The following is a 24,216-nucleotide window of genomic DNA, read 5'->3' as shown; positions in this document are numbered from 1 at the left end:
CTGAGACATTCCTATTAACGACAGAAATGTTGACACTGTTTGCCAATATGGGTAACGCCATAATACGTTGACTACATTAATATATTGGAACAAGGTCTCAGAGTAACCATCATGCAGATGGATTAGGATGTTCCATGGACTTATACAATAAGGTGAATGGAGCCATGTAAGATAAACGAATGGGTATGTATGGTGGAAGATAGACAGAGAAGCATATCAGAGCTATACATTGTAAACTTATGTACAGAGTGACCTGGATTCTGTGCTGGTAAAACATGTGAGTTTATAAGCAAATTCTCATAGCCAAGTCAACCTGTTGTCTATGAGCATATGTACTTGGGATGGATTTAAGTTGCTCGCTAGATATTGGAAAAGTCATCTTTTCTTTAAAAAAATGTTTGCTTTAATAAATTAGCTTTTTAGTCTACTGTGCCAGCCTATTGCTTTAAAGCTTAATCTAGGATATGAGATATTGGTTAATATAGCCATTTGTTAAATACGCTAGTCTATGAGATACTATTAATTGATTTTCCCCCCCAACGGATTCTACATTTAATATGCTTGTAGTTTTGGCTTCACTGCAACAGTTTCTATTGAAAACATGATAAAACATGATCTTTCTAAGCACCTCTGATGTACGGTGCAAAAGTAAAGATTTGCATGCTCCGAGTGCTACATTGATTTACACCACTTGCAGATCTGGCCCTCAGATTCTGGGTAAATTCAGAACTGCGTCAAGGTCTCCAAGGCCTGATCCAAAGTACTGGAGCCAGTCTCCCACGAACCACGGGAGACAACCCAGATCGGAATGCTGCAATTGCGGATAGCTACAGACTGTCTGCGGAACGCTCCGTACCACCGGGCACGCCTTCAGGAGACTGAATTAGTAAGAACTTCTATGGCGTTCCTAGGCCAGGTCGAAATTAGGGAGCTACAATATCACAGAGGTTGAGAATGACCGGTTCGATCTCTCTAACTGCTTTTGTGTCCCCTTCCCCCTCCATCGCCTGGTGGGGAGGATTTGAAAACCTCCCTCTCTAGCCAAGCCCTGGGGAGCATGGGCAATGGGGGAAAGCCCAGGTGGGGGAGGCAAGCTGAAGCCCCGCCCTTTCTGCCAGAAGCCCTGCCCCTTTCCCCAAGACCACACCCCTTCAACAACCTTCCCCCTCCGCAGCTAAGCTGGCTGAGGCACAGCCCCAGCCTTCCCCGACCACTGGGCTGCCCCACGGTGTGGCCCCAGCCCCTCTCAGGCAGCTGGGCAGTATAGGCAGTTTTACCTTCCCTTGCCTACATTACCCATCACTCACACAGAAGAGGCCCATGTCATGTACACTCATTGGGGCAGGGACCCATCTTTTAGTTCTGTGTTTGTACAGCACCTAGCGCACTGGGATCCTGGTTTATGGCTAAGACACCCAGGTGCCTAATATAAATCATTAACAATACCAATACTAATTCCAGGGGCAGGGCAGGGAAGCCCTGCATCCTTTGCTAGAGGCACCCGACCCGTTTCTATGGTGCGCCAGGCTCTTGCTTTCCAGAACTTTCCGAGCCCGTCATGGCTCTGGCTCTGCCCACGGCGCTTGTTGGCTGCCAGCCCTTCCCGCATGTCACTGCGGGTGAGGCCACCATTCAGCTTTCCCTCCTCCTGCCTCTTAATCTCCTGCCTGTCAAAAGTTCACGAGGCAGTGTTTTCCTTTGGGACCCTGCTCATTCCTCGGTGGGGAGGTCGGGACCGGCCTGGTGGGGCTAGGAGCTTCTGAGCAATGTTTCAGGGTTGTTTGTGCAACTCCATTGCCAAACCTCATTTATTCCTGATGTTTATCTCACCACTGGACGTGCATAATCGCTCGGAGGTGTTGCTGATGAAACTGCTTGGGCTTGGGGATGTGCCAACGGGGATTTGTCAGCATTTCGCAGCCACCGAGACCTCTCCCGACTTGGGAGTCCGCTACCTAAGTGATTTTGAGGTAGCTGGGTGGCTTTTTACAGTTGGCTCCATGAGCCTCATCCCAAAAGGTGTCCCTGGCTCTGTCTACGCTGCAGTTCTTTTTCGGGAAAAGGTGCCACAATTTGCATACCTTTTTCCAATTCTTTTTTCAGAAGAGGCTTTTCCGACCTTTGGCCTGTCTACACGGGGCCAGATGTGGGGAAAAAACCCTCCTCTTTCAGAAGAGCCTTTGTTCCACATAAAATGAGGACTACAGGGCTGCCGAAAGAACCCGCCCGCCTTTTTTTGGAAACTGATCTGAAAAAGTGGACGTGTTCCCTGGACGCAGCAGAGTTTTTCGGTATCCCGGAAAAAACTCTGTATTGTAGACATAGCCCCTGTCCCTGCCTTTTGGGGACATCTTCAAAGGCACCTGAGGTGGGGACGAGCATCTTGTGGAGATCTGCCTCACTGCAGACGCTCCAGGTGGTGCAGACACAAGTCTTGGGGGAAATCCCTGCTCCAGTAGGGGCTTTCGCCGTGTCCTGCTCCAAAGAGCATGCAGCCTATGGACCAAACCCTAACGGGTGCATGAGATACACCAGTCTGGGCAGGGTGTGGTTTGGGAAATGGGAACAGGCCAGTATCCTAGGATGCAGACACTCTTAAAGTTGTTGCCTGCCTCACACAGAGAACCCGCCCTCTCCAGTGTGTGCCACATCCCCCATTTTGGCTGTTGAGTCAGAGGATTTCTGTCCATCATCCTGCCCTCCATAAACATCCACCACAGTACCTCCTTCAAACTCTTCTCTACAAAAGAACGTGAGGCTGGCTAGGCCTTTGGATGAGATCTCTGCTCCTCACGCTGGCCAGTATCATCTCTCCGTTCCCTGCTACTCCCCGTCTGTCTCCATTCGTTGTCTCCTGTCTTATACTGAGTGGCTACATCTAGACTGGCATGATTTTCCGCAAATGCTTTTAATGGAAAAGTTTTCCGTTAAAAGCTTTTTGCGGAAAAGAGCATCTAGATTGGCAGGACGCTTTTCTGCAAAAGCACTTTTTGCGGAAAAGCGTCCGTGCCAATCTAGACGCGCTTTTGCGCAAGAAAGCCCCGATCGCCATTTTCGCCATCGGGGCTTTTTTGCGCAAAACAAATCTGAACTGTCTACACTGGCCCTTTTGCGCAAAAGGACTTTTGCCCGAACGGGAGCAGTATAGTATCACTGATTTCTTACATGAGATCGTCAGTATTCTTGCGGAAATTCAAGCGGCCAGTGTAGACAGCTGGCAAGTTTTTCCGTGCTTTTGCGGAAAAACTTGCCAATCTAGACACAGCCAACGTGTAAGCTCCTTGGGGCAGGGGGCCTTTGCACAGTGCCCAGCAAAGGAGTCAGGACAGGGGATCGGAGGCACTGAGGCAATACAGATAAATAATAATAATGGTCCTGGCTGATTTTATAGTCCTCCTGACTGGCTGCCCAACCCCACAGCACCTGGGGCATATGAGGATGAGAATGCTTTACCAGCCCCTCATCCTGCATTTGCTCCCTCCAGGGAGGGTCTGAAAGGGCACGTCTACGTTGCCGCGTTATTTCGGAATCCCTGATGTGGTTTTGAAATCACAAAACGTGCATCTACACAGCAAGGCGTTATTTGGAAGTAAGGGCAAGCGGGAGGACTTCTTACACCGGCTCCTGTAACCCTCATTTCACGAGGAGCAAGGGAAGTTGGAGGACGAGTGTTCGTCCTTCGACTTCCTGCTGCGTAGACAGCGCCACAAACCGAGTGAGGCTAGTTCCACTTCAATGACACACAGGGCCAGCCAGAGACATTCTGGCACCCCGGGCACGGGCGTGTGGTGCCGCCCCCGGGTGCAGGTCTGCCCCTGGGGTGCACGGCGCATGTGCGGCCCGGCTACGGCTGTCGGCGCACAGCCCGGGGCCCGCCCTCGGGGCACACAGCACAAGAGCTGCCCAATCTAGCCCAGCTGTCGCTGCTGGCGCACACGCCAGACCCAGTAGAGCCCCACAGCCGTGGAGGGAAGGACGCTGCCGGCTGGCGCCGCGGGGATGCGGGTGGGCCGGTGCTGCGGGAGCTGGGCACACAGTGCCTGATAGCAGCTGTAAGGGATGCCGCGTGGGCAGCTGCCTGGCTCGCCCATGCCTCAGTCCGGCCCTGGCGATGCAATGGACTTTCATAACTTAATTCGACTTTTGCCTGGCAGTGCAGACGTGCCCTAAGAAAATGGGATTTATTCACACCAGGTCGGCCCGGCCTCCTCTCTGCTCCTTCCCTGGGCCAGCTCTGTTTTCCTTCCCCCCTGGACCGGCATGTTTCTAACCCCGGCAGCTCAAATGAGAACCGGGTTGAGTCTAGAGTCACGCTCTCCTCCTACTCTTCTTTACACCGATCCGCCTGCTGCTTTTCACTGACCCTCTTCGTCCCTTCATGCCAGGCCTTCCTCACAGCTCCCTTGCTCCTTCCCGTGAGGTTTTCTGCACTTCCCTCTTCTCGTGACCTCTCACTCCCCCTGTGAATTCACCCCTAAAACGTACTTCAGCCACAGAGGGGATGGGGGAGAAGATGGTCCTGTGATTAATGCAGGGCTCTGGGAATCAGGACTGCTGGGTTCTCTCAATGGCTTTCCTGTTCGGACCCTGGGCTTTGCATCAGTTTCCCCATCTGCACATCAGAGCTCCTTCTGACTGGGTTTGAGACTAACCGGGGACTGTTTGCAAAGTGCGTTGAGATCCTTAGGTGCAACCCACCACCAAAGTCCCAGGGATTAACACAGCAGTCCCCTGGAGAAAATGCCTCCGCCTCATGTATTGTTGCACGGTGGGTTGTTTGGGTCTAAAATGTCTGGGCCAGTAAACTAGTCTGCAAACTGCTTGGACGTGGCTGTGTCGGATGCGTTTGTAGCATGTATTTGGGGATCAGCAGATAAAACAGCAATAAAGTACAGCGCAAAAATTTCACTCCTGTTCTCTTAGAGACGATTCCTGACTTCCCAAAGTTTACAAGCCCTTACAAAGTTTACCTGTGCACCAGCGCAGGTGAATTATCTAACACGACTGTCCTCTTTTTAACTACACACAGATGCAGCAAGCAAGAGGCTACATGAGCAAGCAGATCTGGCGTGTCTGTACACATTGAGTCTGCGGGACTCGACCAGAACCTGGCAACGTTCACACTGAAAAAAAACACCTTTCCCCTAACCCTTCCCCCCTACTCCACATCCCTGCACAACAATCAGATGCAAAGTCACGGGGTTTGCAGAAGCATGTTTCCTGTGTGCTGGGGAAATGTGACATGAGAGGCTAAATTCTTCCCTGTCATAATGCTGTTGAAGTTAATGGTGTTACACCAGGGAGAGAAAGTTGCTCAAACAATTCTGACCCTTACTTTGGGGACCTAAGTCAGCTCACTGAAATCAATGGAGTTACTCCTGACTGGATTTTGCCAGATGGGAGGGGACTGTGATATAGGGCTGGGGAAAATTTTTCCCACACAATTCTTTTTTTCAGTGAAAAACTGCAGGTTTGCGGATGTAAATATTTCATGAATATCTGTTGGTTTCACTGATTTCTTTTTTGTTTAGAAATTAAACCAAAGAGGAGGGAAAAAATCAGAAACATCTGAATCAGGTTATTCTGATATTTTCTAAATTAAGCACTCTCATTTTTTGGTTCAAAATGACTGGTCGTTTCAAAATGTTCATTGATTTTAATTTGAAAAATTCATCAAAGAGGTTTAAAAATGTTCAAAATCTAATTGAAATGGGTTGGGTCAAATAAAATGTTTTATTTTGACAAAACTAAAATGTTGTTTCATTTTCTTTGACTCAAAACAATTATTTTTTTAAAAATTTCATAAAAAATGTCTGTGTTTGATCTGACCTAAAACTAATATTTTTAGCAACTTTATGAAATTGCCTCAAACTATTGCGCAGCTCCACTGTACGGAGGAGGGGGTGCAAATGACCTTATCGTTGTTGTCTAAATCAGATGTTAATGGGATCAAGAAGAAACACGATATACTTCACAGATATGAAAAGTGGTCTCTCACACGTAAGGATTTGAATTTCACTAGCAAATGTGAGTAAACATCTATTTTACCGTGCAAACTGACAAAAATATTTCCATCAACGATAATCAAAATTCACCGATAGGGAAAGAAAGCAAAATGCTTTTGAGAATTTATTATGCTTTGATTTAAGGACATTTATTTTCTATATTTTGACGTGATCGTGACAATTTGTATTTTAATGGTTATAAGTGTTAAGTTTTTGAATCTCAGCGTCTTGTCATTAACTAATTATTGTCTGACACTCCCCCCATAATTTTGTATAACTGTGAAAATTTAAATAGATAAAAGTAAAAAAAAAAAAAGCATAAGAATGAACACTGACATTATCCATCAAAATTTGAAAAAAATCGGATTCTGCCAAGCCTCGCTATAGCCATCTCTATACACCAGGGGCATCACACTAGAAATCTGGACTGCGAGAAAACACGCGTCTAGGTCCAGTACAAATTGGAATCCAGGCAAGTGTAGAAGCTGCTACACCCCTACTGAGTCTAGGCTAAACCAGGTGTGGGCAGCCTGCGGCCCGTGGGCTGCATGCGGCCCATCAGGGCTCTATATGCAACCCACGAGAAATTTTGTTTCCTGATGCCCATGTGCAGGGTGGCCAAGGAAGTGACTGTTCCCTGCAGGTGTCAGTGGTGTTAACAGAGAGAGACAGAGACTGTGAGCGCAACAGCATGCAGAGCAGAACTGGCCTGGTCACCTCTTACCCAAAGACGCCTCTTCCTCTGGGCTTAGGGCTATGGCCTCGTGAGCCGGCTGCTCGTACAGACGGAATTGGTAGCGGTGGTACCCGCTCCGGGAGGGCGGGGTGGGGCGGCCGTACTCTGGAGACAGAAAACACAATGGATGAGGCTCATGGACGGCCTAAATTCCATCCCATAACCACGTGGCCCAGCTGCGTAAGGCACATATTTGCAGCTGGCATTTTCAGGGAACCCCCCCCCACACCACCCTCCATTATGCTCTTTGCTCCATGCTTCCAATAACTTCCCAACCAGGGACTGTACCCTGCACTATTTATCCCAGGTGGCAGCTCTGAGCCCTTTCTGTGCCAACCCCCTGCCTGGGTGAGGAGCCCAGGGAGTTCGCTGGAGGCCTGGCCCTGGGCGGTGCACATGGGCTCTGCAGGCAGGTGCAAAGAGATCCCGTTGCTCACATCGAATGACTCTTACATGAGGGAAGTTCTCAGGCTTCCCTGTGGAGCTGGCTTATGGAATTGGCCTGAAACAACACGGTGACTTTGAGATCCATTAAGGAGTGCCCAGGCAGGTTAAAGTGTTCTCCTACAGGTTTCTGCATGTTGCCTTTTCGGGTATCTGATTTGTGTCCATTAATTCTTTCCCACTGAGATTGTCCAGTTTATACATAGCAGAGGGGGTATTGCTGGCATTTGATGGTATAGATCAGGGGCGGCCAACCCATGAAATGAAGAGAGCCAAAACAGAGGCGGAAAAAATGTGAAGAGCCGCACCACAATTGTTGAGCAAAAAAAAAAAAAAAAAAAGGATGCTGTTCCTTTAAAAACCATGGATTAGGCTTTTTGGCCACATCAGGCTCCCGTCAGCCACCGCTATCTTGCTGCGCCGTACGGCTCCTCTGCACCCGGTGAGCACAGGGAGCCGGGGGTTATTTATAGGGGCACACGGGATGGTTTTGCGAGCCACACTTTCAGGGGATTGGCATTGGTCCAGCGTTGGACAGGGGGCTGGCCTTGATGGCCTTCTAAAGTCTCTTCCAGCTCTATGGTTCTATGATTGTATGATTCTAGGGGTGAAGAGCGGTGGGTTGCCCACCCCAGCATAGATCCCATTAGATCCCATTAGGCCAACTCCACTGGGAAGCCTTAACTTCATTTACCGCTGTGATTCCTATCACAGAGGTACGAACAAAGACCTTGGCTGGATAGCCCACTACATTTCACATCCTAATGACGTAAAAAACCAAACAATGGGTGCTTAAGAACAGCTAGTACCTGCTCGATCAGCTTCATGTAGCATGGACACTCTGAGGGTACGTCTACACTACAGCGCTAGTTCGAACTAACTTAGTTCGAATTAGTTAATTCGAACTAAGCTAGTTCGAACTAACGCATCTAGAACTAAAAACTAGTTCGAACTAGCGTTTTGCTAGTTCGAACTAGTAAGTCCACATTGAGTGGACTCTGAACAGGGCTTAATGATGGCCGGAAGCAGTGCCGGCAGGGCATAAAAGGAGGACTTAGAGCATGGAGATACTGTCTCAGGCTAGCCGAGGGCTGCGCTTAAAGGGTCCCGACCCCCACCCCGGACACACAGTTCTCAGGGGTGCCCCGCTTGCAAAGAAGTTCTGGCTTGGAGTGCCCTGAGTGCCCACACTGGGCACATCACACCACTCGGCCATCAGCCCGGCTGCACTTGCCGCAGGCTGCCATCTGGGGAGAGGGAGTAATTGGGGGGCTGCAGGAGAGCTTCCACCCCCAGAAGCCCGCAGAGCCAGCCCAGTCCTCCCCATCGGGGGCTCGTACCCCATTCCTCCCTCACCTCCTTCCACTTGCCCTTCCCTAGCCCCCCTTCTTATTGATGTACAAAATAAAGATAACGTTTCTTCCAACATTGACTCTGTCTTTATTGAACAAAACTGGGGGAGACTGGGAAAAGGAGGTGGGAGAGGGGAAGAGAAAGGCTGGGAGAGGGGAGGGCAACTAACATGATCAGGGGTTGGGAACAGGTCCCAGATGAAGAGAGGCTACAGAGACTGGGACTGTTCAGCTTAGAAAAGAGGAGACGGAGGGGGGACAGGATAGAGGTCTCTAAAAGCAGGGGTTGGGTGGAGAGGGTGCATTCAGAAAAGTTCTTCCTGAGTTCCCATAAAGAAGGACTAGAGGACACCAAAGGAAAGGAATGGGTAGCAGGCTTGAAACTAGTAAGAGAAAGTTGTTCTTGACAAAGCAAATAGTTAACCTGTGGAACTCCTTGCTGCAGGAGGCTGTGAAGGCTACAACTAGAACAGAGTTTAAAGGGAAGTGAGATCAAGTCATGGAGGTTGGGTCCATGGAGTCCTATTAGCCAGAGGGTAGGAGTGGTGTCCCTGCCCAAAGTTTGTGGAAGGCTGGAGAGGGATGGCACGAGACAAATGGCTTGGTCATTGTCTTCGGTCCATCCCCTCCAGGGTCCCTAGGGTTGGCCGCTGTGGGCAGACAGGCTACTGGGCTAGATGGACCTTTGGTCTGACCCAGGACGGCCATTGTAAGCTCAGGGCTCAGTGTCGGGGGTCTCAGTGGACCCCCTTGATTTTCATTCACACCTGGTCCTGGGTGGCCAGGCTGGCAGCTCTCCTGCCCTAGACGGCCACTTTCCTGTGCCTAGTGCGGAGATCGTGGACGAGGTCCACGATGTCCGCACTAGCCCAGGAAGGTGCCCGCCTCTTGCGGTCCAGGGCAAGCTCCCGGGAGCCGCCAGCCTGGTCCCGGCAAGAGGGGGTGGGCTGGGGGGCATCGGGTGGGTGGCTCTGTGCCGTGCCAGGTGCAGGGTCTGCTAGCTGGGTGCTGGCAGGCTTGCACCTGGCACGGGCACCGTAGCCAGCCCGTGCCCCTTTAAGGGGTCCGGGGCCGGGAGGGGGGCATAGAGTTTCCCTGGTGTTGGCCAGAGTGGCCACCAGGGAAACCTGGGGAGGGCTAGCCTCCCACTAGTTCGAACTAAAGGGCTACACAGCCCTTAGTTCGAACTAGCTAGTTCGAACTAGGCGTTAGTCCTCGTAAAATGAGGTTTACCTAGTTCGAACTAAGCGCTCCGCTAGTTCGATTCAAATTCGAACTAGCGGAGCGCTAGTGTAGCGCATAGGAAAGTTAGTTCGAACTAACGTCCGTTAGTTCGAACTAACTTTCTAGTGTAGACATACCCTGACTGACTATTTCTTTCCCCGTTTTCCCCTCCTTTCTCCTTCTCTGCCCCCCATCCTGGATTTATTTAGAAATTGGACCTTTAATAACTCCAGCCATCTGCAGAAGTGGCTCGTGCTCATGGAAGCTCATGATGCCATCTACGTGTTTTGTTCATCTCTAAGGTGCTGCAGGACTATTCACTGGTTTTTAGGTTTTTTCTCCACAGTAAGACTCTGAGTCCAGGCCCCGGGCCCCGTGGTTGGTACAGAGGGGTGGGGGCAGGCCAGTCACCGCCCTGCTGGGGTTTTCGGAGGTGCATGTTGTTACAAAGAGAGCTGAAGAAATGCAATGCAATCTTAGGTGTGTCCCTGCCAAAGCCTATCGTTTGTGTCCCCTGTCCCCTCCCCTCCTGCCTTCCTTCTCCCAGCCCCTCCCGCTCCCTTATCTTCCACCCATCTGGCTCCTTGCCACCTGCTTGCAAGCACATTCTTGTTTCCCCTCCACTGAAACAACCTCTCCTTCGACCCCACCTCTTCTCCAGTCCCCACCCTAGCTCTGGAGCTCTAGAGCTGCCTAACCTGCCCCTGCCCAGAGCTCCCCGTCATCCTCTTCCCTGCCCCCCAAAGCATCACGGTCAAGCACCTCACCTGGACAGTCTTGCCCCAGCCTCAGATTTTGGCTCCCGGCCCTGCCTGCTCTCTGTCCCCAGCCCCTGCTCTCCTGCCTCCTCTTCTCATGGCTTGCAAGGGCCACCAGGGACCAATGCGATCAGCTTGTCTGACCTCCTCCGGCCTGTGTGGGATTGTAAACTCCCTGGACCAGGGAGGGACCACGTTTCAACCCTGTGGAATGCTGCCCCCCCGGACTCCCCCTCCGGTAAACACCAATCTCTCACGCTCTGCACAGCAAACCTGGATTCTCACTCCTTTCCTCTGTTTCCCTGTGGGATCCGAGGAGCCTGAGGTTCGGATTCTAGAGCCAGAGAGTCAATTTTTTTTAAAGTGTTGTTTCTCAGCCTATGAACCCGTCCCTCAGTGGTGACTTGCTGCCACTATTTTGAAATCTGCCCACACGAGACCTCAGCGGGGAAGGAAAGCTCTGTGGTCAAGCTGGGGACTTGCATCTGTCTTGTCTGTTTAGATGCATCATGGGAAACCGAGGCGAGTGAGTGGGCCACAGGAATGGGCCTCCTTCATCTCAAGGCGGGAGAGGGCGGTTTTGCTCACTGCGCTGGCGTACCTAGAATTTGTGGGTGGTGCCGAATGAGCCGTAGCAGCGCTGTGATTGGCTGCGGGGAGAGCGCACGGTTCTCACAATCAATGTCGTGGGCAAGGCCGCAGGCACCTCCCCTCACCTGCCCTGGCTTGACGTGCGTGTCACTGTAGTAACGCCGGTAGGAAAAAAACAATGTGGACAGAAACCAGCAGAAATCTGGCCACCCTGCACGTGGGCATCAGGAAACAAAATTTCTCGTGGGTCGTATATAGAGCCCTGATGGGCCGCAGGCTGCCCACACCTGGTTTAGCCTAGAGGCTTCTCTGGGCAGTCTCTTGTGCTTCTACACAACACCTAGCACAATGGACTCCCTAGTTTATAACAGGTTTAAAACAAATAAAAGGAAATTCTTCTTCATACGGCGCATAGTCAACCTGTGGAACTCCTTGCCTGAGGAGGCGGTGAAGGCTAGGGCTATCACAGGGTTTAAAAGAGAACTAGATACATTCATGGAGGTTAAGTCCATTAATGGCTGTTAGCCAGGATGAGTAAGGAACAGTGTCCCTAGCCTCTGTTTGTCAGAGGGTGGAGATGGATGTACCCCTCTGGGGTATCTGGCATTGGCCACTGTGGGCAGACAGGATACTGGGCTGGATGGATCTTTGGTCTGGCCCAGTCTTGCTGTTCTTATGTAGTTAGGGTGCTAGCGCAAAAAACGGCTAAGACCCACAAGCCGAGTCGGATGAAGAGTTTGGCCCAGATGTGAGAAACAAGTCGGCAATAGGGGACTGTGCAGGATTCTTCTCTTGAAATCAAGCTGGCTTCTCTGACAGGCCATAGATGCTGGCTATGGAGAGACCATCACCGTTACGGGTTGGTATTCCCCTACCAGTTTATAAAATCCCCTTGCTGCACAGAAGTCAAGGCTTCCTCTGAACAGGAGAGTGATTTATATGCTACTCCAGAGCCCCTTCAACGTGTTGTTAAATAGCAGCTTGTACTTTTAATAAAACCGGCTGCTCTCCCCGTCCGTTGGCCACGAGGCTGGATCCAGGAACCTCAGGCGGAAGGTTCCCCACCCTTGCTCTATCTCCTAAAACCAGAGGCTGAGTCAGCTGGGACGGGCTGGCCACTAACTGCAGTGTAGACATATCTGTCTCCATGGAAGCATGCTCTGGAGTTCACTGGATAGCTGCCTCTGGGGGAAAGGGAGACAAGTACTAGCCGGCGTAACAATGCAGGGAGCTCACGGGGTCAGGCGAACGAGGGCCTGGCTTTCCAGATGGCCATTGTGAGCCACGAGGTACCACGTAGACGCCAGGCCGGAAGGTCTCATGGGCGAGACGGACAGGGAGCCAGTTGGAGCTGCCGGTTAGCGTGCACCATTTGTAGCTGACACATGAGTGCAAAGCGAGAGAGATTTGGGGACATTCCACCTACAGTGAATAATCTAAGAAGCCGGGCGGAGGAGGAGGTGGAGGACTGTAGGGGGGGAGGGTGCTCCAGCTGGCTGGCTCTGGGCTGAAAAAGTTTGCAATGCTTTAAACACCTCCTCATTTTCCTGTAGCAGCTAAACAAGAGATCGGTATCAAAGAGCAACCTGTTGTCTGGTTAGCATGTGAAACTGTCCCTCCACGCCGCCTTTCTGCTGCTCAGGCTGGCGGCGCTGTGCAAGCCTGCAGCTGGGGAATCCCTCGCTATTTACATCTTTCCATGTGTTTACTGAATGCAAATCAAAATGTGCGCGGGGGGGAGGTAGGAGGGGGGTTATTTTCAGCATTCTCTGGAACCCTCTTTCTCCCTTGAAGTGGAATAGGACTCCTACGTGGGCCATGTGCGTAGACCCTCCCGGCTGTCCCTGTGTATTGCCTAGTGGCTGCTGGTGGGGACCCATATTCTGATGCTCTTATGGCACCCAGATAGTGCAGCGACAGGCGGCAGGGTCAACCCCTAGCATGGGAGGTCCACTTCAGTCAATGAGACCACTTGTGGACATGTATGGACTATGCCCAAGAGCATCAGAACCTGCGATAGAGTCTTTGTTTGAATGTCTGGAGGGGGGGGGGGTTCCCCGCTCCCACCAATCACATTCCCTCTTGGGGTTCTCCATATCCCTACAGAGCTCTAAGGACCCCCTGCATTTCCAGCACGTGTGCTTCCTGGCTTTAATCCTCTCCCCCTCAAGGCAGCTGCCTCTCTCACCAATGTTCCCTCTAATTGGCTCCATCCCTGTGCGGAATAAATTTGCATGTGCACCAAGGCACGTGCGAATGTGCACCACCAACAGAAACACAAAACCCAGCTGTGGGCGCTCTGCTAATTAGCACCGGAATCTCTCCTGCGCGGCCGGACGTGCCCAGGGAACGCTGCTCACAGTCAGGGAGAGTCGCCCAGAATTCCCTTGGGACCCATCATGATTGCTTCTTACTGGGCCCGAAGTTTCCCTGGTTGAACAACACCACGGACGTGCCCTCGGAGATGAGCTAGCTGCTTCCCCCACCCCCGTCTCCTTTTGACCCTAGGAGAGAGAGATCCCATATGAACAGGAGCCCAGCTCTCCCAATGGCCTCTCTGTGTTTTGTGTTTCTATTGGTGGTGCACATTCACACATGCCTTGGTGCACATATAAATTTATTCCGCACATGGATGGAGCCGATTAGAGGGAACATTGGTGAGAGAGTCAGAGCCACTGTGCACGTCGTGCCGACAGAAGTTCAGTAGCATGGCCCAGAGATCTTGGGGCAGTAAGACAGGCAGGCTTTGGGCTGCCCCAGCTTACCTGTTAGCACCCGGCCTTTTAGATTTCCAGCCCGCAGGTCTATGCCCTGCAATGACAGAAAGGATTCGGTTAGCGCCCAGGATGTCCAAACGCAGCCGCTCGCCGGAGCAAACGATGTGCATTGTAGGGGGACGCAGGACCCCGCTGTGTCAGGTGCTGTACAGCCAGGCAGTAAAAAGCTCATCGTTCAGGTTCTGATGAGAGACAGCAGGTGGATGAACCAAACCTGGGGGCGGGGGCTGGAAGGGGTGACCATAAAGGAAGGAGGTTTTGAGACAGGAAGCAGGGGACCAAGCTCACTGCGCGCCTAGCCCCCATCAGTCTTACTCATCCAAGGGTCTCACAGGATGAAGCTGCGTGCCCAGCTCCCAAAGCAAGCCCCTAAACGCTGCTTGTACCTCGGGGAACCTGCCCCAGGCATTCAATGTTAGCACCATCCAACCTGCTACGGCCTCCCTCCCTGGGCCAGAGCCTTCTCCGACATCGCCCCCCTTGAGTGCTGCCGGCGAGTTTCCTCGGTGGAGTTTGTTTTCTTCGTCTTCCCCTTCTCCCAGCCGCTCCTGACAGATGTCATTCCTTGCCGTGGGTAAGGAGGGGGAGGGTGGGGAGCGAGCGTGCCAGGGCCTCTGTTTTGCTCGTTAATTTATATTTTAAAAGTGTCAGTGACTTTGTGCACCGCAGCCGATGCATTGTAGAGCGCCCCTGAATTACAGGCTGTGCTGTCACGGTGCTCTTGAAGCCAGCACACAGGGACTGTCAGACGGATCACATGGGACCTGTTATCTGGGCCCCGGGATGCTGGGAAGGCTACAAAAGCTCACTCTTAATGCCCTGACACCATCCTGTGCACAGGAATGCAGGCAGGGGCTAATTAATATCCCCTCCATGGCAGGAAGGTCACGGTGTCTTTGGAAAGCATGCAGGCTGGAGCGCAGAGAGCGAAGGTGAAGAATCAGAGATGCCTACGGAACCTGACAGGTGCAATTTACCGGATCCTCGCGTGGTGTAAACTGTCGGGCTTCTATTGAAGTCAGTGGAGCCCTGCCAATTTACACCACCTGAGATACCGCTCTGTTGAAGATAGCTAGGCCAGGTGGATTTAAACCACCTGGGAAGCCAGCCTGCTGTATTTGAATCACCAGCCCTTTGTGGGTAAATGAAGAACAGATGCACGTATTCACTAAAAGAATTTGGAGCAGTGTTTCTTAAACTTTTTAAGACTGAGGAACACCAAACAATAATTTTATTAAAAGACGGTAATGGTGGCGGGGAAAACTTATTGACCAAAAAAAAGGATCGAGTGGAAAGTTATTGAGCAAAAATAAAAAAAGTCGCCTATCCCTTTAAGGGCAGCCATTTTGAACTCTGTTGTTCTCCGCGGCACACCGGTATGCCACTGAAAACTGTTTAAGGAAACACTGGGGTGCTTTGGAGCACCCCAGAGCAATTCCCAGGACCAGACTCTGATTTGCTTCCCCTGATGGATCCAGAGAAGATCTCCCCGTCTTCGTCTCTGATTCCGTAAGGCAACGTGTGCATGACACACCCTGCTGTCAGGGGACTAGTCTGGGGCATGCTCTTCTCATTTGTAGACTTGAATGGATCTGGACTGTGTTTGTGGGCTTTGCAAAAGCCTTGTCCAAAGCTTTGGTGTGGATAGGAGATCATACAGTCCTAGGGCTGGAAGAGACCTCAGGACTCATCGAATCCAGTCTCCTGCCCAAACCAGGACCAATCCCAACTAAATCAACCCAGCCAAGACTTAAAAACTTCTAGGGCACTGGTCTCCAACCTTTTTAACCACAAGATCACTTTTGCAATGTAAGTTCTACCTCAAACCTAAATACCCTTGCCCCACTTCCTTCCTGCCCCACCCTTGCTCTATAGCTTCCCCCTGGTCACCCCATCCCTCTTCTTCCCCCATCCTCACTCAGTTTCACCAGGCTGGGTAGGGTTGAAGGCTACCGTCTTGAGCCAAGGGGTTTGGAGTGTGGAAAGGGCTCTAGGCTCAGCCCAGGGTGGGGGATTGGGATCCAGGAGGGTTTTCAGGGTGCAAGCTCTAGGAAGGAGTTTGAGTGCAGGGGGACTCACATCTGGGACAGGAGGAGGTTGAGGGTTAGGACAAGGGCTCAGGCTGGGTACTGTTTAATAACATAGGGTATGTCTACACTACCCCGCTAGTTCGAACTAGCAGGGTAATGTAGGCATACCGCACTTGCAAATGAAGCCCGGGATTTGAATTTCCCGGGCTTCATTTGCATAAACGGGGAGCCGCCATTTTTAAATCCCCGCTTGTTCGAACCCCGGGCTTCATTTGCAAGTGCGGTATGCCTACATTACCCTCCTAGTTCGAACTAGGAGGGTAGTGTAGACATACCCATATGGAGATATACCTCTCTCATAGAGCTGGAAGGGACCTTGAGAGGTCATCGAGTCCAGTCCATTTCCCTCACAGCAGGACCAAGTACCATCCCTCACAGATTTGCCCCACTCTCTAAATGGCCCCTCAGGGATTGAGCTCACAACGCTGAGTTTAGCAGGCCAATGCTCAAACCACCAAGCTATCCCTCCCTCTGATATATAACTTCTGGGTGGTGGAACAGTGGAGTTAAGGCAGGCTCTCTGTGTGGCGTTAAAGTACAGAAGTGGGGGGAGGAGAGACACCCTGACATCAGCACTCCCCCTCTTCTTCCTCCCACACCCTGCACAGCAAGCAGGAGGCTCCAGGGGGGGCAGTTCCAAGGCAGAGGGCAGGAGCAGCATGACAGTGGGTGGAGGGGCAGCTGAAGTAATAGGTTTCTGCCCAAACCAGTCAGGATCACCTATCAGAGGCTCCAAGATCTACCGGTAGATCCCGATCGACTGGTTGGTGACCCCTGCTCTAGGGATGGAGATTCCACCCCCTCCCTAAGGAACCCATCCCAGTGCTTCCCCACCCTCCTAGGGAAAGAGTTTTTCCTAATCCAACCTAGACCTCCCTCGCTGCATGTTGAGACCATGTTGAGAAATGGAAATCTGCCGTGCAAAGCCGTTGTGCACCTCATGGGATGGGATGCCTGTGGCTGTCTTCTGGGATGGTCACGAACGAGCATTTCAAAACCCTTGCAAGAGCACCTCCAGGACAAGTCAGTTACGGTGTCCAACCATAATGCAATGGCCCTCGCTTCTCTGCAGCTCACCACTTTCTCTCTCACTCCTCCCGCTGGCATTGCTGCATTCAGGGAGAATTGAGACCAAAACACACGTGGCAAAGCAGCAAACAGCACTCACAGGTGGGGTTGGGTGGGCCAAGCGGTGCACAAGCCAATGCTGTGCAAACACCCCACAACCAGTCCGCCAATGCCCCTCAGTCATGCTTCCCTGCCTCCCCCAGGTCTGGAACCGTAATCCCCACAGCTATTCTAGTCCTAGCCCTCCCACCCAGCTCTGCCAACGGGTCTAAACACTCAGCTAGAACAACCCACGTTCTTCCAGGCCTGCCCCCACACACCAGCGCTGCCAATGCACCTTTGCCTCAACCTGCCCTAGCAGTCAGCAATTAGCAATTCAAGGAACATCAGATGACTGCAAATAGAAAGCATCTGACTCCCAGGAGTGCTGGATCAAGCTTCACCCTTTCCAAAAATACTAGGAGCCAGATCTTCATTGAGTCATTTGGGGAGGAGAACAGCCACCCGGATTCACGGTGCATAGTAAAGTTCATTGTATTGCAAACACCCTCTGAATTCCTGTGAATTCGTTTGGCAATGCCTGGTGAAATGTCACCAGCCTTGGCACGTTTCCTCAGGCACCCATTCCATCCTGCTGATCATAAAAGTGCTAACGAGAAACCTTTTTAAAAGCGACCGGGGATTGGAGGGGCCGAGTGTGCAAAGAGCTGGTGCTGAGAACTGGAGACCGCACCTTGCAGGTGTGTCACGTTACCCCCTGGCCAAAAACCCCTGAAGCACCCAAAATCACTCATCACTTTGCAAAATCTCAGCCTAATATTTTACTTGCCCATCACGAGAAAGAAGCAAAGCGTGCCAGACAAAGGCAGGAGCGCTACGGCTGCGGCGTCCCAATGCACGGAGCAATGTATCCAGGGAGAGCAATGCTGGAACGTTGTCTGATGGCAGAGGGTTGTCTTTGGGCACCTCACCATGCCTGGCTGAATTTCACTGCTTGGGTCGCTCTTATCCAGGCCTCTTTTCCAAAGCCATGTAAGGACATGGGGGAGGGCGCATTGAAAGGACTGTGTGGAGCATCCCATGGAAATTCTGTTGTCTTTTTTAATGCTCCAATCTGCCAGTAACAGCAAGGGTTGCCAGGTGTCCGGTTTTTGCCCAGACTGTTCAGTATTTGGCTTCCCCATCCAATAAAAAACCCCCAGAAAATATTATACATGTCTAGTATTTCCTGTTTCCTTCGATTGAAGCCTGGGACAGCATATGGCGGGGGACTGAGGAGTGCAGGGCCATTTAAAGGCGCAGCAACCTTTTTTTTTTTGCTCAACCAAGTTTGCCGTGTTTGGGATTTTTGTTGAAAGCATCTGGCAAGCCTATTAACAACTCTGCCTGAAGTGAAACTGGCTGATTTCAGGAAAGGCCCAGCCGCTCGGGCTCAGCGCATGGCTCTAGCGAGGCCACACAGTGCTCTGCACCCGTGGGACACAAGACACCTGCCTGCGCTCACAACACAAAGTGGGTGGCAGGTGCTGGGGCTGCTCAGGGCCCCTCTGAGAACGTGGGTCCTCTTAGGCAGCGATTTCTGAAAGGCTGCAATGGCGCAGCTACAGGACGCTGAACAAACAGATGTTAGTCGCGAAGGAGGCAAGGGGCACGTTCCGAGCTGAAACCGATTCTAGGCCCACACTCAACACGTGACCCCTCCCAGTTCACAGCTGGGCCCCCCGCTCCAAGATCAGGAGTGAGGGCTGCATCTCCGATGCCAGAAACTGAGGGCCCTTTATGTTCAGCAGAGGGTTGGTCTTGGGACTGGGAGCAGGGGAGCAGCGTTCCGTTCCTGCGCCTGCCACGGCTGGTTGGGAGTCCGAGCCGTCCTCTCTGTGCCGGGGCGCTTCCTTGGCAGTGAAATAAGGACAACAAGGGCCGCCCAGCCAGCCCAGGGTCCCGGGGGAGGTGCAATCTGGCCTCATGCTGGATCTGAGGATCGGGCTCCGTGTGAGAAGGGAGAAGAGCAAAAGCACATTGGGGCTGGAGGGGCAGGGCTGTTGGCTACAAAAGAGGCAGCGAGAAGGCCGGATTGAAAAGCCAAGGAGCCAATTCTGTTCTTCGTTCCACCAGCGTCCGAGCGTCGGAGTCGCTCTGGGTTTGCAGCTGTGGGGAGCAGAATCTAGCCCGAGGAAGGGGGAAGCTCTCAGGCCAGCTTGGAGAAGACGCTGCCCAGGCACCTCCAAGGCATGCCGGGCTGCTGATCCACTCGCTGCCTAGCCGCATGGGAACAGGCAACACAGCTCTGCTTGGGGGAGAGCCTGGTCGCAGCCCCTGGGGAGCCATGTCCGTGCCGGGCGTCACACCCAGCCCCGCTGGCCCCGCGGAGCTCCCATTAGCCGGGCTGCTTGGCTGGGCGCCCTGGTGGGATGCCTGCGTTCTCCTGGAGGGAGTCGAACTGGCCAGCTCCAGAGCTTTCCGCCACGGGAGGACGGCAGCCCCCCCCACTTCCCGGGGCGAACGGGGTCCCAGCTTCCTCATTCCTCTTCAATTATTGACTGCAAACTGCCCGCCCACTCGGGCCTCCGCCGGGGCTGGGTTGCCAGCTCCTCCTGACCCCGCCGGAGCACAGGGTCAGCAGCACATTTCGGTGCGCGCGGGAGAGATGATTTAATCTCTTCACCCACCTCTTCCCATTTGCCAGGAGGAATCAATCACTCTCCCCCTCTTTCCTGGGCAGGCGGAGGTGGGAGTCTGGTTCCCCCCCCCCCCAACTCGGAGAGAAGTGGCAGGTGCCTCCTTTTCACGCGGGCACGGAGCGCCGCCGCCAGGGGTCGCCGGCTCCCGCGTGAGCACTGTCAAGTGCCACTCGCTGATGGCACAGGGCGCTGTGCACCAAAGGCAGCACTGCCAAGCGCAAGGGGAAGCCGCTGGCTTTTTCCAGGTAACCACAGGGCACAGCTGGTGCCTGGAGATACGCCGGCACCCTGCGGAGACTCATGCTTCGAGATGTCGGTGCCTCCGGTGGGTGGGGAGCTCCCAAAAGGAAACAATCGCACAATTAAACAGCTTGGGCTTAACACCGACGTTCCCTGTAGGCCGGGTGCTTGTGGGGGGCTGCTCAGGAGCGATTCAAATGCTGCTCCGCTGATGAGCAGAGCGCCCGCAAGCTAGGTTTTGTGTTTCTATGGGTGGTGCACATCCACACGTCTCGGTGCACCTAAAATGTATTCCGCACATGGATGGAAAAAATTAGAGGGAATATTGCCTGATGCCGTGCTGCCCTGTTCCGCGTCTTTCGAATTGCACCTTCTAAAGCGCTGATGGGTTTTTTTTTGCACCGATGCACTTTGTTCTGATGCAGCACAAGAGAGGGAGGAGGTCTGAGTAGGGGGGAGAAGTGTCCAGTCTCTGCCATGCCTCCGTAACATGAGCCTCGACAAGTGGAGTAAACAAGGGGCGGAGAGGGAAAGTGCTACAATAATCCAATGAGATCGTTAGCTCAGGGGGCCGAGGGGAGGCGAAGGAAATTAGGAGGGCAAAATAAAAACGACATACACCTGTGCCAGCCGGCCTTGGTGACAGGAGGCAGCTCGGCGCCGTATATAAAGCGAACAGGCCCCCCTTCTCTGAGCTGAGGTGGCATGTGCCAGTTCTCGTTGGGGTTAAAAAAACCCTCAACCCCAAACCCGGTGATAAGGGCCCCGGAGGATCCTGAACTCGCAGCGGGTTTTGGAAATCCCCGGGGAGGTGCTGGAGGGCCACCACACTTCAAAGGCCTCAGGGTTCATCGCGCTGCTAATACTGAGCACGGACTGAGCCCCGAGCGCCTGCCTCAGGCCGAGATTCTAGTGGGCACGGGGGGTTTCTTTTAGGCAGCTTGGTCCCACGTCTTTTCCACAGCCTTCTCTAAGGTCCTCGGAGGCAGGAAACCATTCTCCGGAGAATGGCCCCCAGACGGGGCAGACGTAGCTTAGATTTGCTTCACTTCTTCAGGGCCTCCACTGCCCAACCTTGGGGAAACTACGCCTGCTGCCCAATCGACCATATCTGTGGCTGGCAGAGCTACTGTGGACCACATCTGTGGCTAGCAGACACCTACTGTGTCTCCCTGAGCAGCATCTATGGGGACTACCTTCCCACGACCAGTCTTTGTGTGGTATTAGAAACTCATGCTAGGCCAGGCCCTGGGTGGGTTAGAGCGTGCACGGGTGTACATATGTGTGGGGGGGAACACGGGTGAGTCAGGGGGTACAATTTTAAGAAGAGTCTCGGTGATTTAGAAGCCTAAATCTCATTGGTTTGGGCCAGATGTGGGGAACATTTTTTGGGTTGGGGGCCACGGACCCACAGAAAAATCAGTCGGGAGTCGCACACAAGTGAGAAAAAGCCCCCAAGCCCCTTGCTGACGTGGGCTCTGACTGAGGAGAAAGACACTCCCCACGTTCCCCTCGCACCCAGCACCTAGGGGGGCCCACGCTAGTCAATTTTGTGTGCTCCAGCGCCATGGTGGGACAGTAGGGGGCTGGAGCGCCAGTGTGGGCAAGCCGGGGGCCCCCAAGGCCTGTGGTTCCTCACCCCTAGTTTTTGCCCTGACAGTAAGGTGGTGGGTGTGGCCTAGTGTGTTAACCTAGGGAGGACAGGGTTGCAGGTTCTAGTCCCTCCCACCCACATCTCAGGCATGGTCCCATTGGGTTCCCAACTCATCCAGAGTCAGGGTGGGGGTGTCTAGTACAGACTTGGCTGCTGCAAAATCAGTAACGCTCTTAAGAGAAGCAGGCCTCCGTGGGGGCTGTGCAGACTGACATCCTTGCAAAGGACTTTGGAGAGGCCTGTTTCCCTAGTGCTGGCTGGAGCAGTTGAGTGCATGAGGCGGAGATGTGGGGCTCTGGGGCGACCGTGCCACCCGGGATGTGCCAATGTTAGTTTAATAGCTCTGTCTCCAGGCTGTCCGCTTGGAGGCTACTGAGCTGGAACTGCCCGTGGTGTGCTGTGTGCTGCTGCACAGCCGCCGTGGCTTCTGAGCTAATGGACACTGGTGTGCTGCCATGTTTATTAAATACCCTTTGATGAGAGCATTAATATTTCTTAATGGCACCATTTGAGCTGAGCGTCCTTTTTTCCTCCCGAGGATCTGGGCTGTGACATGCAACCGGGACAGCTAAAAATTCCCAACCTCCGTGCAGCAGAGGGGGCCGGAAGAGACGGGGGATGTCGTGCTGGTGCAGATGAACCCCAAAGGGAGGCCAGTTTAGTACATTACCCTTTGCACGCCCACCTGGGGACCCCGAAGAAGGAAAGTCTGGCGAATCACAAAGCTTGTGATTAAGGCCTCGGCGTTGAACTCGGGGAGATCGCGGATCAGCTCTTGGTTGAAGCCAGCTGGGGCCTGCTTTTCCAAGGAGCCCAGCACACTGGGTGCTGGTGCAACCCATCCAACACCAGGGTATGGCATTGCCCCATGCAATGGCACCGAGACCACTTGCAGAGAGAAAGAACGCGGGTGCTCTACAGCCTGAGCTGAGCGCCAGCTGTGGCGGGTCATGCACCAACCTCCCCAGGTCCTGGGTTTGATTCTGCCCGTTGGCGTTACACCAGGCCCTCTTGAAAATCTGCCCGCCCGTCATTGCTGGTGGCCGAGGAAATCAGGCCCTTACGTGGGTATCTTAATGGGAGTTGGGCTCCTTTGAAGACCTGGCCCTGATGGGGAAGGTGCTTATCTCAGAATCCAGCCTGGCATCTCATTTCCCGCTCAGTCAAACGGGGCTAATAATCCTCGGTCTGCTTTGACTGCAAACTTCCTGGAGCAGGTGCTGTCTCCCCTGCCATCCATCTGTGCCGTGCCAACATGGGTCCCCGATCTCAAGTGGGCCTTTCAGGTATGACTGTCATAAAGGGATCAGGGCCTGGTGGTGCCGGGTGCTGTACAAACACCCGGCAAAGAAAGCCTCCTTGTCCCAAAGAGCTTGGTGTGTAATGTTAGTGCTATGGAAAAAGGGAAGGGGTAAGTCAGGGCTACTCAACGTTGGAAGCCCTGGGGCCACAATGACACTCAGCACATGCCAAGGGCCGCAACTGAAGAAGTTACTCACCTTGTGCAGTAACGAAGGTTCTTCGAGGTGTGTGTCCCCGCGGGTGCTCCAGCACCTGGCCTCTCTGTGGTGCCTCCGGCACCGAGAGAAACAATAACCGTGCGCTCGGTGCCCAGCCCCTTGGCACCGATGCCAGCACCGAGGGAGCCAATGGAGGCCGCTGAAGCTTCAATCCAGGCACCAATGGCACCGGCACAAACCATGATGGTCCACGACCCACCCTTCTCCCCTCTTCGGCGTCTCTTGTTTTGTTTTGCAGACCTCGACGGTCGAGAGGAACTGGCAGGGCCGGACTGTGCAAGCAGAAACGGTGCGAAAAGCCGCAAGATGGCCTCCACGCATGCGCAGTGCGGCGAACAACAGCTGAAACATCTCCGAATGGCGGCGCTGGGATGAGCCTGACACCCACAGTGGAGCACCCACAGGGACACTACCCGAAGAAGAAGTGTGGTTGCATATACATGCAAATATATGCAAATAGCTTCTTTCACACTGATGGGCATGAATACAATGATTAAGATGAGACTACACAACACGCAGGCCCCACTGAAGTCAGTTCTGCTGATATTAATAAAATGCAACATTGACCCGATTTCCAGCACTTTTAATGAGCAATGACAATCCAGGAACTGAACGACTAAAACGCAGCGCGAAAGGAGACCAGCATATTGACTGCTTTTTTGTGTTGGCTCCCCCCCCGTGGGCCAAGTGTTGAGCCCCGCGTAAACCCCAACCGCACTGCAGCCCACAAGCAAACGGGCTGCAGGCTACAGGCGGCCCGCGGGCCATGTGTTGAGTAACCCTGAGGTAAGCGGTCCCAGCACATCCCGAGATGCCTCCTGGTCAGGATTTGGCGGGAGCTCCTGGACGGTGTGAATAAAACACAGCGAGCGCCTCGGCTTGGCAGGAGACCAGCCTGTCATCCAGGGTGGCTCTTTGCCAGGCAGAACAGCGCATTCCAGCGCCCGGTCCTGCAAATGGCCAGGGAGCCCTGAGGCGCTGAGGTAGGTCCGCTCGGGCCCTCGGCGGAGTCCGCTCCCCGTTGAATGAGTCACATTTTGTTTTCCTCTTCATAAATCTTTTCTGGAACATGCCCG

General features: G+C 53.1%; 1 protein-coding gene across 5 annotated transcripts in view; it reads right to left on the bottom strand.

Annotated features, from left to right (window-relative positions):
• PEBP4 (phosphatidylethanolamine binding protein 4) overlaps positions 1–24,216 on the bottom strand; it is a 265,036-nt gene that overhangs the window by 22,772 nt on the left and 218,048 nt on the right. For 4 of the 5 annotated variants that reach the window (XM_075910835.1, XM_075910837.1, XM_075910839.1 and 1 more), the window contains 2 exons: positions 13,876–13,921; positions 6,730–6,846 (listed from right to left, as the gene is read on the bottom strand). In XM_075910835.1, coding sequence (XP_075766950.1) covers positions 6,730–6,846; positions 13,876–13,921 — 163 coding nt within the window. The remainder of the gene's footprint in view (positions 1–6,729; positions 6,847–13,875; positions 13,922–24,216) is intronic. The other variant, XM_075910840.1, reaches the window with a different exon arrangement.

Source organism: Pelodiscus sinensis, chromosome 28 (assembly GCF_049634645.1).
Source record: "Pelodiscus sinensis isolate JC-2024 chromosome 28, ASM4963464v1, whole genome shotgun sequence".
Lineage (NCBI taxonomy): Eukaryota > Metazoa > Chordata > Testudines > Trionychidae > Pelodiscus > Pelodiscus sinensis.
Note: the sequence above shows the minus strand (reverse complement) of the source record. Positions and strands in the feature narration are given on the sequence as shown.